At 33.2% G+C, this 14,220-nt stretch overlaps 2 protein-coding genes across 2 annotated transcripts in view; both read left to right on the top strand.

The window, feature by feature from the left end:
* LOC132760498 (DNA-directed RNA polymerase III subunit RPC2-like) overlaps positions 1 to 5,505 on the top strand; it is a 29,237-nt gene extending 23,732 nt beyond the window's left edge. The window contains exons 23-30 of the mRNA XM_060752486.1: positions 13 to 156; positions 512 to 560; positions 1,236 to 1,253; positions 2,039 to 2,144; positions 2,567 to 2,663; positions 3,181 to 3,378; positions 4,111 to 4,200; positions 4,922 to 5,505. Of these exons, the coding sequence (XP_060608469.1) occupies positions 13 to 156; positions 512 to 560; positions 1,236 to 1,253; positions 2,039 to 2,144; positions 2,567 to 2,663; positions 3,181 to 3,378; positions 4,111 to 4,200; positions 4,922 to 5,054 (835 nt within the window). The 3' untranslated portion in view covers positions 5,055 to 5,505. The remainder of the gene's footprint in view (positions 1 to 12; positions 157 to 511; positions 561 to 1,235; positions 1,254 to 2,038; positions 2,145 to 2,566; positions 2,664 to 3,180; positions 3,379 to 4,110; positions 4,201 to 4,921) is intronic.
* A 3,576-nt stretch (positions 5,506 to 9,081) lies between these two features.
* Positions 9,082 to 13,008, top strand: LOC132760495 (uncharacterized). The gene is made up of 2 exons (XM_060752480.1): positions 9,082 to 9,232; positions 12,435 to 13,008. Exons 1-2 carry the CDS (start codon positions 9,161 to 9,163, stop codon positions 12,864 to 12,866), a joined length of 504 nt encoding a protein of 167 aa, XP_060608463.1. The 5' UTR covers positions 9,082 to 9,160; the 3' UTR covers positions 12,867 to 13,008.
* Positions 13,009 to 14,220: the final 1,212 nt, after the last annotated feature.

The raw sequence follows: 14,220 nt of genomic DNA, 5'->3' as shown, positions 1-14,220 counted from the left end.
ATTGTTATGTAGGTATAAAGGTCCGGAACCATCGTATATAGAGAAAGTGATGATCTCATCCAATCCAGAAGAAGCTTTCTTGGTGAAGATGTTATTACGACAGACCCGTCGTCCTGAGATTGGTGACAAGTTCAGTAGCAGACATGGACAGAAAGGGTATGGTTGATACGCAGTGGATCGATTTCCGTTTTGTCGTGTTTTTTTTAAGTCACTGATATGAAAGTTGGTTTTTCACTCAATGATAGTTAAGTCTATATAATTAAAAATAGTGCTGGTAAATTTTACCACATTTGAATTTATCTTAAACTTAATGCACAAAACTTCTTGTATTTTTTGGCTGACAAAAAGGGAATAAGATAAAGAGAAATAGAACACCTAAAGAAGGTCCAAAACTGGTAAATTTGAAAATCCTTGTATATCTAATTCCTGAAGGAATACAAATTCACTAAATTTGTTTTTTTAATGACATTTTATGAGATTGTTATCATTCAGTTGTTCTGCTCTCTTTCAGTGTATGTGGGCTGATAGTTCCTCAATCTGATATGCCTTTCACTGATCTGGTAATTTATTTAATTTTTTTTATATCAGATTCTTGTAAAAACAACTTGATTACACTATATTTTTATAGTGTTTATTGCAGTTTAAAGGTAAAACAGGTTTTCTTTAGAAAATGCTGCTAGCAAAGACTGTGAGTTTAAGCTCAGTAATTTGATTTAAAGAGCAATATGAACTGTACTTTTGTGCCTTCAACTTCATATTGATATATGTACAGATTATGAGATATATTTTCATATATCACTTGTTTAGAATTTTTATATACTACAAATGTATATGGTTATCTTGAGTGTTGATCTAGTAACATAAGGATTTAAGGCTGTTAGGGTTAAAACCCTGTCAGGTGCAAGCCATTTCCTTGAGCAAGAAACTTCACCTCAAAGCTTAGTACTGATTTGCTCCTGGGATGGATTTGAGAGTGGGTCTATAAGCTTATAGCTTCCTACACAATCAAATACATTGTGTATAAATAAAACCCTAGGTGTTTCAAGTGTTCTGTACTTTATGATAATTGATAATCAGAAACTACGGATTTTTTTATTATCATATATATTAATACTTTACTTATTTGATATAATTTTGGATGTTATTGTGAATCTCATAATGCATGTATTTTCATGAAAGAAGAAGTGTTGATTTGTATGTTCCATACTTTCTCACCTATAATTTTATAATTTCAGGGTATTTGTCCAGATATTGTAAGTATTGGTTCCTACATAGACCTTTTACTGTACATAAGTAAATACAGCTCAAATTCAGCTTTTTGTCAGTCTATTTTGGAACATTCATAAACATCTGATGACTGTAAACAAACTTAATACTTATACAAGTATAATTCAAAATGATGTTGATTGCAATAATAGGTCTACATGACCAAGTGGTTAAAGTTGGCGAATCACTTTCCCTTCACTGCTGTTGGTTCAAAACCTGCCTGTGGCTTTAGATTCTTCCATTTGATGAAGCTATCCTGCTAGATTACTTATGGTTTGACTAATATACCAGCTAATGTATGAAATGTTGCACGAATGTGTACTTGATGTGTTTCTTCTCTAGTAAAACTTGGAAGTCTCAATTTGACCATTACAGTATATGTGTAACATTTAATCGAACAAAATAGAAAAGAACTAATTTCATTTCTCTAGTGATAAAAAGTTGAAATAGGAGTTGGATTGTTATTAAAGAGTCACTCTTATAGTAAATTGACCTGGAGCTTGTACTCAACTCTTTTAGATTTTACATGTACTATGTTGGCTCATAATTATCCATGGCATCCTGGCCTTGCAAAACCAACTAGAGAGTAAAATACAAGTCTCAGATTAGGATATTTCTAATATTATTTATAAAATGAAGATGTGAGTTATAAATATATGGTCAAGAAAAACAGTTTTGCTTTAACATTTGCATTGCTGTGGTTTACAGTAAAAAGCATCATTGATTTTTAAATAGAGATTCAAGTGCCCTATTTTGCTTTATGTTTATCTAGATCATGAATCCCCATGGTTACCCATCTCGTATGACAGTTGGTAAATTGATGGAATTACTTGGAAGTAAAGCAGGTGTATTGGATGGAAAATTTCACTATGGAACAGGTAGAAATTGTATTTCATTTTTTTCAATTACAGAGTTCATGTACTATGATTAGTTGTTTAACTGCTAGGATCTCTATATTTATTCATCCCTTTTGAAGGCATGGAAGGCCAAAAGAGGTTTATTGCATTTTTAGTGAATCCTAGAGCCCTGTATCAAGTGTTAAAGTGCTTATTTTTATAATCCAGCTTGATGGGGAAATATAAATTTGGCCATGTCCGTCTGTCAAGCTGTCCTGCTGTGTGTGTGTGTCTATAGACTAAACTGTTGAATGTTGGGGTATACATGTTCTATGAATACATTGCTAGTTAGTCTATGATAAACTTAGAAGTTTTTCACTATTTCTTTAGACCTGAGGGTATATGTTATCCTTTTAATAGCCAACTAAATGTGTAAATGATGTTTTGATATGTATTTGTTTCAGCTTTTGGTGGAGATAAGGTTGTAGATTTGTCGGCAGATCTGATAAGACATGGTTTTAATTACCTAGGAAAAGACTATGTCACCTCTGGTATCACTGGGTATGTACAGTTTAAAGATTTTGCAATTATGCCTCCACTCCCAAGGAGTAGACTGACAGAACAGTAGAATGTAGGGGCATCAATTTCTAGTTTCTTCAATACATTTATGTATAATCTACATTTTAAATCCACATGAGAGACGCCTGCAGAAAAAGTACTACATGTACATGTTTTTGGTTGATAGTTAGAAGTGTTTAGTGGTAATCCACTGATATTTAAACATGCAAAGGTATTGAGCCCGATACACTCACTCTTGGTCAAAGCTGGATATCTGCAGGTGATTTAAAAGAAAAATATTCAAATCTAAGGAAAATATATACAAATTGTTGAATTCTTTTATTTTTAATATTAAAATCTTTTAAAATTTTAAAGTTCTAAATTCAAAGCAAGACAATTATAGCAGTGCAAGTGTGGAAATGTGTGTGTTCATAATAATACATTTTAAATGCATTTGTATTAAGTATCTTTGAAAGTATTTCATGCAACTGGTTGTCAAATTTTATTTTTTTTCACGCAGGGAACCACTTGAAGCTTATATTTATTTCGGGCCCATCTACTATCAAAAGTTAAAGCACATGGTTGTAGATAAAATGCATGCTCGTGCAAAAGGTCCCCGAGCTGTGTTGACTAGACAACCGACGGAGGGAAGATCTCGGGATGGAGGTCTACGTCTTGGTGAAATGGAAAGAGATTGTCTGATTGGATATGGTGCTAGGTAAATGTTTGAAGTTCAGTTCCATCACTATTTCAACTTTCATTTTGACGAAAGTATCATATAGACATATTAGTATACACGTATGTGAGAAGAGCTCTGCCACCCAATCTATGCATGGGCGTCTGCATTCACATCTGTGTCACAAGTTTGTTAAAACAATTTCTTACTACCTCAATATTTAACAGAACCCATTAAGATATCTTTTAATTACCATTTGAAGGCAAGATAAGTTAAATTTGTAATGGATTTGGACCAAAGTGTGCCCCCATTTTGACTTACAACTTTGTGAGGGCTTTGTAACCACTTCAAGAGTTATGGTTATGATTTTGCAATACCCAACTTTTTGCTGTGACAATAAATGAGGGTTCAGGTTGAATCTTGTAATACTGAATTACGGTACAAAAGGCTGAACCAAACCTTTTAAGACATTGTAGCCATATTTATTGTTTTCTTCCATATTACATATTTATTATTACAAAAGTAATATTTTCTGTAGCACTAGTTGTTTACAGTAGCATATGAATTTACAAGTTATTTGCCGAATTACTTCAACCTCAGCATGTGACACAATTATAAAATATGATGAAATAATTTCATTTTGAATGCACATCACTCTTTTCTTAGGCTTGTAAGATGATATTTTCCATCACTGGTGCAACACTACGATGTACCAGAATAATTTTACATTTGATGTATGTAGATTTTCTAATATGTTTTCTTGTTTATTTTCAGTATGTTATTGTTGGAACGTCTGATGATATCAAGTGATGCATTTGAAGTAGATGTTTGTGAACAGTGTGGTCTTCTAGGCTATCTAGGCTGGTAAGTTGATTTTATGCTGGCCAACAACACAACAAACCTGTATTGGGATATATTTTTAGGGACTATATATTGCACAGAGAATTCTTACTGCAAGACATTAATTAATAATCCTCATGCACTCCCTAAAAATAATTATTTAAAGTTGTTTATAATAATTTGTTAATTTTGATACCATGTATATTAGGCTTTTTCGTAAATTTAGTACAACTTATATTACATAATGTATATATCAAGGCATCAAATTCCAGTAATTGATGTTAAATATGATAATTCCATGATTACATTATAGGGTCACTAATCAAAAACTAGCAACAAAATAATGAAATGTGTTCTATAACCAAATGAAGCAATGGTGTATTTGTTGAAATGCAGTTTATTCAATTTATTGAACTCATTGAATGAAATGATACTATGCTCGCCAGAGACTTGCATGATATAAATTTATTTAATTGGTTCAATAAATTCAGTATTGAACCTACACTTATTCAATATCCTCTATTTTAAATCCTTGTATTAACAACAGACAGTTCCGAATCTAAAAGAGGTCACGTCCATTTACACCATTGTTTGTTTAAGTTATTATAAGTTACAATTTACTTGCACATAGAATTAACATGTTCTACTCAATAAAAATAGTTATTTTTAAACCCTTGTCCTTGTTCAGCTGAATACATAGGTTTTGGACATATGATGAATTCTTGTATATATCTCTTTATTTTAGGTGTCAGTACTGCAAGTCATCGAAGAATGTTTCAACACTGAAAATGCCATATGCTTGTAAACTGTTGTTCCAAGAACTGCTATCTATGAACATTGTCCCTAGGCTATCTCTCAAACGATACAATGAAGTGTAGCATTTGTGATAGAATACACTGGTATCTCTGTATCTGGAAATTAATACTCCACTCAAGGTTCAATGAATTTGTGGTTACAACTTCAGCAGAAATTCTAATGTGATGTCTTGATATTAAAAAAAACAAATCACGCGCCAGTTTGTTAATATTCAATGCTTTTTAGACCAAGATCGTGTAAAATAGAAACGAAAACCCATGAATTAGGTAATTGTTGTTATTGCCATGGTCAGAAACAGGGACTTTTGTTCTTTCTGGGACGTGTGTATTTAAAGTCCCAGGTTCTTTCTTGTGAGAAAGCTATCAAGCGAGCTTAAGGGAAGTTGGTGGTTTTGTCCACTTGAGTCTGGATAAACACATGAAGGGGCAATGTGGAGGGTTTCTTCATCAGTAAAGCTGAAAATTCCTTATATAACCTTAACAGTGTTTGTGCAACCCAGCCAAAGAAATTTGATTTTGCAGGAGTGATTGCTTAAAATGTAAATAAATTATAAAAGTAAGACATACATGTATAGTTTAAAACGCATTACCTTGAATAAAATTGTTAAAAGTTTCTATTTTGAGTTGCAGTTTCTTTCTATATACTGATTTCAGTAGCTTTTTAGCTCGACTATACGAAGTATATGGAGAGCTGTCCTACTCACCCCGGCGTCGGCGTCCGCGTCCAGATTTTAGATTAAAGTTTTGGTGCAGTAAAATATTTTTCACTATAACTTTGTCATTTCTTAAGGTATCAACTTCAAACTTCAAATATATGTTCCTTATTATCAACCACATCTTATGTGACAAGGTTCATAACTCTAGCACCAATATTTTCAGATTTATCTCCCCTTGAACTTAGAATTTTCCTTAAAAAATACTATTTTTTACTGATACTTCTTTATTTCTGAAGGGATCAACCTCATACTTCAAATATATGTACCTTATCATCATCCTCATCTTATGTGACAAGGTTTATAACTCTAGCACCAATATTTTCAGATTTATCTCCCCTTGAACTTCGAATTTTCCTCAAAAAATACTATTTCTTACTGTTTCTTCTTTATTTCTTAAGGGATCAACCTCATACTTCAAATATATTTACGTTATCATCATCCCCATCTTATGTGACAAGGTTCATAACTCTAGCACCAATATTTTCAGATTTATCTCCCTTTGAACTTAGAATTTTCCATACAAAATATTATTTTTTACTGTAACTTATTTATTTCTAAAGGGATCAACTTCATACTTCAAATATATTTATGTAATCATCATCCACATCTTATGTGACAAGGTTCATAACTCTAGCACCAATATTGCAAGAATTATCTCCCCATAAACTTAGATTTATTTACTAGAAAAATGTTATTTTTTATTTTAACTTTTTTATTTTTAAAGGTATCTACCTCAAACTTCAAATACTTATTCCTTATCATCAATTACATTTTATGTGACAATGTTCATAACTCTTGAAGCAATATTTACAGATTTATCTCTCTTTGAACTTAGGATTTTCTTTAAGAAATATAATAACTTCATTATTTTTTAAGGTATCTACTTCAAACTTCAAATATATATTTCTTATCATTACACAAATGTTGTGTGGCAAGGTCCATAACTCTAGCATGACTATTTCTAGAATTATTCCCCTTGATCTTGGAATTTATGTTAACAAATGTTATTTTTTTACTATAACTTAATACATAATTATAAATAATTGATTTTTCTTTCATAGTTTTGTCCTCCTTACTGCGTCCAGTATTTTATTAGTCGAGCTTCGCTGTCTCCTGTGACAGCTCTTGTTAATTGGGTAGTACTCATGATGTTCAAAACATGGGTAATACTCATAATATACAGAACTTAAGTAGAACTCATACCATTCAAAACTTGAGAAGTACTCATAAAATTCACAACTTGAGTAGTACTCCTAATATTCACAACTTGAGTGAAACTTAAACTCATAATATTCACAGCTTGAGTAGTACTCATATTCACAACTTGAGTAAACTTAAACTCATAATATTCACAGCTTTAGCACTACTCATAATATTCATTACTTAAGCAGTACTCATAATATTCATTACTTAAGTAATACTCTTAATATTCACAACTTTAGTAGTACTCATAATATTCATTACTTTATTAGTACTCTTAAAATTCATTTCCTAAATAGTACTCATAATATTCATTACCTTACTAGTACTCGTAATATTCATTACTTTACTAGTGTCATACTTCAGTAGTAGTCTGGTAATTATAATGTCCACACCGTTAGTAGTGCTCATAACGTTCACAGCGGAAGCTCAGTTTATAAACAAATCTACTTCATGTTATCACAAGAAATGCTCGGGCTCCAAAGTAAGGTACAGTGATCGGAAGTAATGCGTGATTGTTTTCACAAGACCGGGTACACATTGTGTATAGGCTCGTAAAATAGGGTACAGTAATTTCGTTTATCTACTATGGGTAATACTTGGTGAGTATTGTTGAGTTGTTTTTCAGCTTTATTATTTTAGCTATGACCGGATGTTTCTTAATCGCACAAAAAGTGTGTGAAAGTTATCGTAAAAAATGCGTTAGAATCCCCCACTTCTCTAATTTCAGCGACAAAACAAAATCACCGCATTATTTCCGCACTGAATAGACAAATGGAAGGTAAAACCGAATTTCTCCTGCTTCCCTCGCACTGCCTCTTCGTGTTTGGAGCATTGTCCAGTCCAGTTTTCGAAGAAGAAAAAAAACAGAGCTATTGCCATAGCCTGATAAACCTATTTGGTTCTACGGTCTTCCAATCACCCATCATGTAAAGGTCAAAAGTTCAAAGGTCACAGGTACTTGTTATAGCAAAATTTGAAATTTGTCATTAAAATAAAGTGCACTTTTAGCACTTAAGAAAGTGTCGCTTTTCTCCTTTGACATGTTTGGCAGCTCTTGTTTATTCTACAACAGCGCTTTTATAATTTCTCGCTGTACTCGGATTTGCTCATGATTAAGGTTACCTCTACCGTTTAAACATTGTTGACAGTCACGTAATCATTTATGAAAATAGAACATTAACATTAGCAAAAAAAAGTGTTTATCATGATTTCTGAAGTCTCACTGATTTTTACTACTCATAGATATCATGCCCACGTTTCTGTGTAACCTCACAATGTACCTTGAATATTACCACAAGATAAACAAGTACAGTTAAAGGTAAGTCAACAACTTTGAAGGACTTAGATTGAAATCATTTTGAAATAGTCGTTGACACAAACAAGCCTGTTCAACCCATGTTATCTGTGTGCTGAATAATGTGTATTATCAAAGTACTGAAAGTTATTCTTTAGATTCTGCATGGCAAGAGTTTAACAACACATACATACTGACTGAAAATGAAATGCTTAAATGTATCGGTGAGATATAATTCATATCAAGTTATTTGAGAGAGAATGAAATACAGGAATTTCATACCCATTCTGCAAACTGATGGGCGTGGCTAAATAGAACGCAGAACGTATAAAGATTTCCATGACGCCATTCAAAAATATTTAGCGCCTTTTTGGTTTATACAGGGTGGTAACTTGATTGAGGATCTATCGCATTTTTTCAACGGGTTCTTTGACTGATCTTTTTTAATTGTTCAAACATTGGCGTTCTTGACGTTTTGGAAACACTGCACGACATAAAATTCAGCCAATGTATTTGTCGCTGTATGCGGCGGCTGTACTGGCAACTTTTGGTCTTTCCGTCATATCTCGGTTTTAATTCGGAACACCCCGCAAATTACTTCATCAGGATGTATACCTTTAAAGAATGATCATATTGTTTCATAGGGGAGGAAAGACTAATAAAAACTTGTTTCAATATTAGACTAGTTCTACTGCTTCCGGTATAAGAGCCTGTATATGACGACTTTTATAATAAATATATATTTTTTTCACACGACATTTTGATTGCATCATTAAAAAGTCTCATAACAAAAATAATTTAAACTTAATCTTTGTGTAATATGTGACGAAACATTTTCACCAGCCCTTGAGCGCACTCATGATTTTGGACATATATTTCGTTTATACCGAAGAACACTATAATTTTTTACATTTGTACTGGAATAAACTGAAGAGACAATATCGGACCATTACATAATGTTATTACAAAGTGTTTGTGTTTTGTTAACTGTGGTATCAGCAAATGCCGGTGATAATCCTCACTTAGCGGTAAGATACAAATTTAAATTTATATAATTGTGTCTTATTTCAATTAATTCATCATTTAAAGCAGGTAAAAGTTACATGATAATGACATTAAGTCAATCACTATCTTACAGTTAGGGCTGTTGAAAATTAAACAACACCGACACACGCCCCCTCTTCAAAATTGTTGTGTACATGTACGGAAAAAAACGAGTGAACGGCATTTCCGAGATAGAGCGGCAGAAGGCCGATTTAAAGTGCTAATTGCAAGCATTGTTTATGAATTTGTCTTATTTAAGTTGTATTTTTTCGAAAAACGATAAATGTAGTGTAGGATTGTCTAAGGCTTCCAATTAATGATCTATAAGCTGTTACAAAAAGAAAATTATAATAAACCCGGGAGAACTTTTCCCCCTGACGAAGTAAAGGACGATTTGTCGAATATTGAACTTCTAAACCATTTAACCAAACCATTAAACTTTACCCTTCGGGTTCTTAGAAAAAAATATCAACACAGTTTTGAAGTGAGGCGACATTTTGCCAGGCGTGGAACAACTTTTACAAATACAATGTAAAACATGCCCGGTTACAACTTAAGAAAGTGAGTCCATGTTATGCAGAACAAGTCGATGTAACAATAAAAGTAAAACATGCTCGGGTAACAACAACACAAAGTAAAACTGGCTCGGGTTACTTTTAAAGCAAAACGACCTGGTGTGAAACTGGCTCGGGTTACATCTAAAGCAAAACGAACTGGTGTGAAACTGGATCGGTTACATCTAAAGCAAAACGAACTGGTGTGAAACTGGCTCGGGTTACATCTAAAGCAAAACGAACTAGTGTGAAACTGGCTCGGGTTACATCTAAAGCAAAACGAACTAGTGTGAAACTGGCTAGGGTTACATCTAAAGCAAAACAAACTTTGGTTACAATTAACTCTCACCTAAATCCAACAAATTCGGGTTACAACTTCACAAAGTAAACCAGACTCCAGTTGCACATATAGAAATAGAAAATTAACTCGGGTTGCAAATAAACAAAGTAAAATAGGGTGGTTTTGTATATTCCTTTAAGGTGACAACAGACACTTTCCGTGGTACTCACATAAATGTCATTTAAACCAACTTATTTTAGTAATAATTGTTATTTATTTAATCTTTGTGCATTAAATGTCGTTGATCATCATAAAAAATAACATATTTGAAAAAAATGCCTTTGTAAATGATTGATTTTTAATAAAAATCATAAAATTTTAAATCGTCATATCAAAGTCATTTTTTATTTTTTTGTCATCAAACTTTTGGAAAATAAACATACTTATAATATCTAGAGAACCGTGTCTCAAATTTTTTCTATCTTTTCTCAAAAAAATATTACGTAACGTCAAACATTTTATGCGACTTTTTTCACCATACATATTACGTAATTAAAGATAATTAAGTCGCTGATTGAGCAAACAAAAATCCCTGACACGGTTCCCTCCGTAAATGAATTCCCTTTCATGTGCTTTAAACCGCATGTTAATTGCTTGATTATTAAAAAAGTTATGCCGATTCAAAGTTAGTCCGACCCGCATCAAACGAAGTGTCATAAATCGGCTGTTCTCTCTCGGACCCCTACGTTTCACGCTAAATAATTGCATAATACACAAATATCGCACCAGAGAGGGTCACAAGTTGCGGTAACATACTCTAACAACATTTTATGGCCCAGTGACATCTGACCAATTAAAAGGTTGCTGATTAATATCAGTTTATAACAGAAATTTCTTCAAATCTTTACGTGATTTACCGTCGTCGCACATGTCACGTGAATTTCGGTAAAATTTGAGGCACTCGGTGGGGGGAAATGGAACGTATTTGCGCACCGCTAGCGGGGTATTTCATTGTTTCACTTTTGAAGTTTATTATTATTATCATCAGCATTATTATTATAATATACCAGTGTCACTCTGTCTGTGTATTCGTGTATGAAATTCCGTTAAAATATAAATTAAAATAACAAAAAAACTGAGCTTCTGACGTCTTTTAAAGTCCATGGTAGATGTACAAATAAGAACTGGATATTATATATTGTTTCCTCCAAATTGATATGAATGCTTCACATATTTTAATAGAAATAAAAGGTATCACTCGATCATTATGATCTGACCTTCTTGGCTTCTATTATCATGAATACACGTATCATCTATGCACGACATAGCTAGAGATCCAGTTTCTACTGGGATATACATGTACAATAAATCAATAAATTCCATACTTTGTCCCAGGTTTATTAGTACTGTGTTCGATTTACTGGCGAACAATTTATTCAAAGCATTCACTGATAATATATTTCATTATCTTTTTTATTGATTAATAGAGAAATAATCATCTTAGACAACCTAAAATGGTTAAGAAATTTGTCAGGGACACCTTACCATAAGTCATTTAGGCGTTCACATAAAAAATGTTGTCTGTTTTTGTTGTTGTTTTACTTGCCATTGTTAGAAAACGAGGTTGAATGTAAAGCAAGCCCTTGAATCCGTACAAAAGTCCATAAACTCAATGTAATATCTATCAGATTGACGGGACAGACAAATTATTTTCACACATTATGGATATTTTAGCAACTATATTTTTAATCAACCCCGTGGTCGGGCGATTTGCCGCTATGCTTAATTATTTGTTTCATACATTATGTTACGTACACTGGCCGACAATTTTTTATTTTATAAAAAAGGCTAAATAAAAGGTAAAAGATATTCATAAAAGATGTACGGTATTTGTACGATACATGAATTTAAACAAATACAAGTAGTATGGACCGGTAATTCACGCATATATTGAACTACCGATTTCCCTCATTGATGCCTCAACAGGGGGCGGAGCGTTATCGATAATTGACAGGTTACGCGAATAGCAGATAAAAATGGTACAGGTACCGTTTTAAAACGTTAAAAAACACATTTTTTGGACTAACTGCTTCCAAAATTAAATCACAAATGTGTTCAGAAAAGGTTGATAAATCTACTAAGCAAAAAATCTCATTTTAGGTATTTTAAGTGATAATTGACTCCGTTGTCACCTTAATGTATATTAATAATGAACTGCAAGCACATTTATACGCTGGCGTTAAAATAGAGTATGATGGAGGGAATAAAAGTTTATTTTAGTATAAATATCTAGCCATTTACTAAGTCGTAATGACCTTTTAAGTCATCTACAGAAATCTAATATATTTTTAGTTTGAAAACACGGCATGCGACCTGAAAGCGAGGAACGAGTCCTGTGTGCCTGGGTTCTGCTGTGTTCGGGACGAATTTCTATATACTGAGACGCTCTGCAGAGCGCTGGGAAAAGCTGGTGATGCGTGCGCAACCAAACTCACAGAATTCGAATGTCCATGCGAGGATGGCTTCCGTTGTGCGAGCAATATACATGGTCACGTAACTTCTTTGTTCGGAAAATGCTACCCTATACCACAGCCTACAGATCAAACAGCAAATTCCATGACAACACAAATGCCAGACAGTCACGTGACAACAGAAAGTCCCACTCGTGTCACAAAAGCGAGTAAAAGCCACGTGACAATGGACAGTACAATTACGCACAACCTGGTAACGACGGTCGAAAATGTCAAACACGTACAGCTCGACGGAGATACTGTGATCGGTTGAATACCATTATCTGTGAAAACGTTTACATACAAATAAATGAAATGGACCCTTTTCGCAATTCATTTTCGAGAATATGTTATATTGAGTTTAACTTTGTTACACTGCTTTTGTTAATTTTTGGATATAAATGTTTCAAACTGTTTTGTTGCTGTTAAGGTCATTTAATAGCCGCAATACACGCCATAGGTAACAAAATCACTTTAATGGATGTTTACTGGCTGAACACTTTCTGAATTTGTCCCCGTCAGTATAATTCGTACATTATTTTATGACAAACTTTAAATATACACTTAATGACCCTGTTTGTGAAATGACATCCATTTTTACACGCCCAAAAACATCGGTCGTATTATGGAATGCCGCAATCCCGTCTGTCTGTGTTTACGAGAGGATACTTATGTGGCTTAATTAACAGTATTTAACTGTACTGTTTCATTAATTAGCTTCACGTGAATATTTTTCTTTAATTTGGCTTAAAAGAACAAAAGAGCGAACAAATTTGTATCAACATAATTACTTCTCGTAAGAGCGTCTGTCCGTCCGTCCGTTAGCAAACGGATTTATATTACAATATAAAAAAATCCGTGGTTAGCAACACCGATGTCGCTCAATAACTCGATAACTATATTAGATGTGCTATCTTCAAACTTTGCAGGAAGATTGGCCATAGGCAACAGATAATCCCTTTTGATTATGAGTCGTGCTAAAAGGTCAAGGTTAGTGAATCTTGGTGTGAAGTCTTTTTAATAACGTGAGCAGGAACAAAACTTGGTAGGGCATTGCCCAAAATGACCCTTATAGATATCGTAGTCAACGGTCAATGTCACAGACCTGAAAAACCCGTTTGTGAAACGTGGTAGGAACATTGGTCATAACCATCAGATTACCGCTATTGACTTTAAGGTTATAATCAAAGTGCTGCAGCACTGAATGCGACGGACATGCAACCGGAGAGACATTCAGGCTTTTTTTAATAAAACAAAACACAAAATATATAACAGAGAAAATTTGTTCCATACAAGTTCGAGATTTGTAGAGCAATATATTTTGTGTCCCAAACTGTTATAATTCAGATTTTCTACTTTCAAGCATTAAATACAGAATGAAATTTATGCCTAAAAACTCTGGTCAAACTTGTAAATCAGTGTCCTTATCGATTTAGAAATGATATGTAAATAGAAGAAAAAACTGACAACGAAATATTTCTAAAATAAAACCATGCAAATAAACTTCAAGCATAATACATTATACATGTGAGAATGCTATTTAGAATTGCTTCGTGTTATCATAGTGGGCATATAGACAATAAAATATAAGTCATTTGTATTGCATGTAATCCGCTGGTTTATTACAT

Source organism: Ruditapes philippinarum, unplaced genomic scaffold, assembly GCF_026571515.1.
Source record: "Ruditapes philippinarum isolate M1 unplaced genomic scaffold, ASM2657151v2 ctg250_1_1_1_1, whole genome shotgun sequence".
Lineage (NCBI taxonomy): Eukaryota > Metazoa > Mollusca > Bivalvia > Venerida > Veneridae > Ruditapes > Ruditapes philippinarum.
The sequence above is the reverse complement of the archived record's forward strand: the minus strand, read 5'-3'. Positions and strand labels throughout refer to the sequence as shown.

Bases quoted from the DNA above. Each gene is read 5' to 3' on its own strand.
- LOC132760495 (XM_060752480.1), top strand. From the start codon at position 9,161: ATGTTATTACAAAGTGTTTGTGTTTTGTTAACTGTGGTATCAGCAAAT. The intron at 9,233-12,434 runs GTAAGATACAAA...ATATATTTTTAG, and splicing joins GTGATAATCCTCACTTAGCG to TTTGAAAACACGGCATGCGA.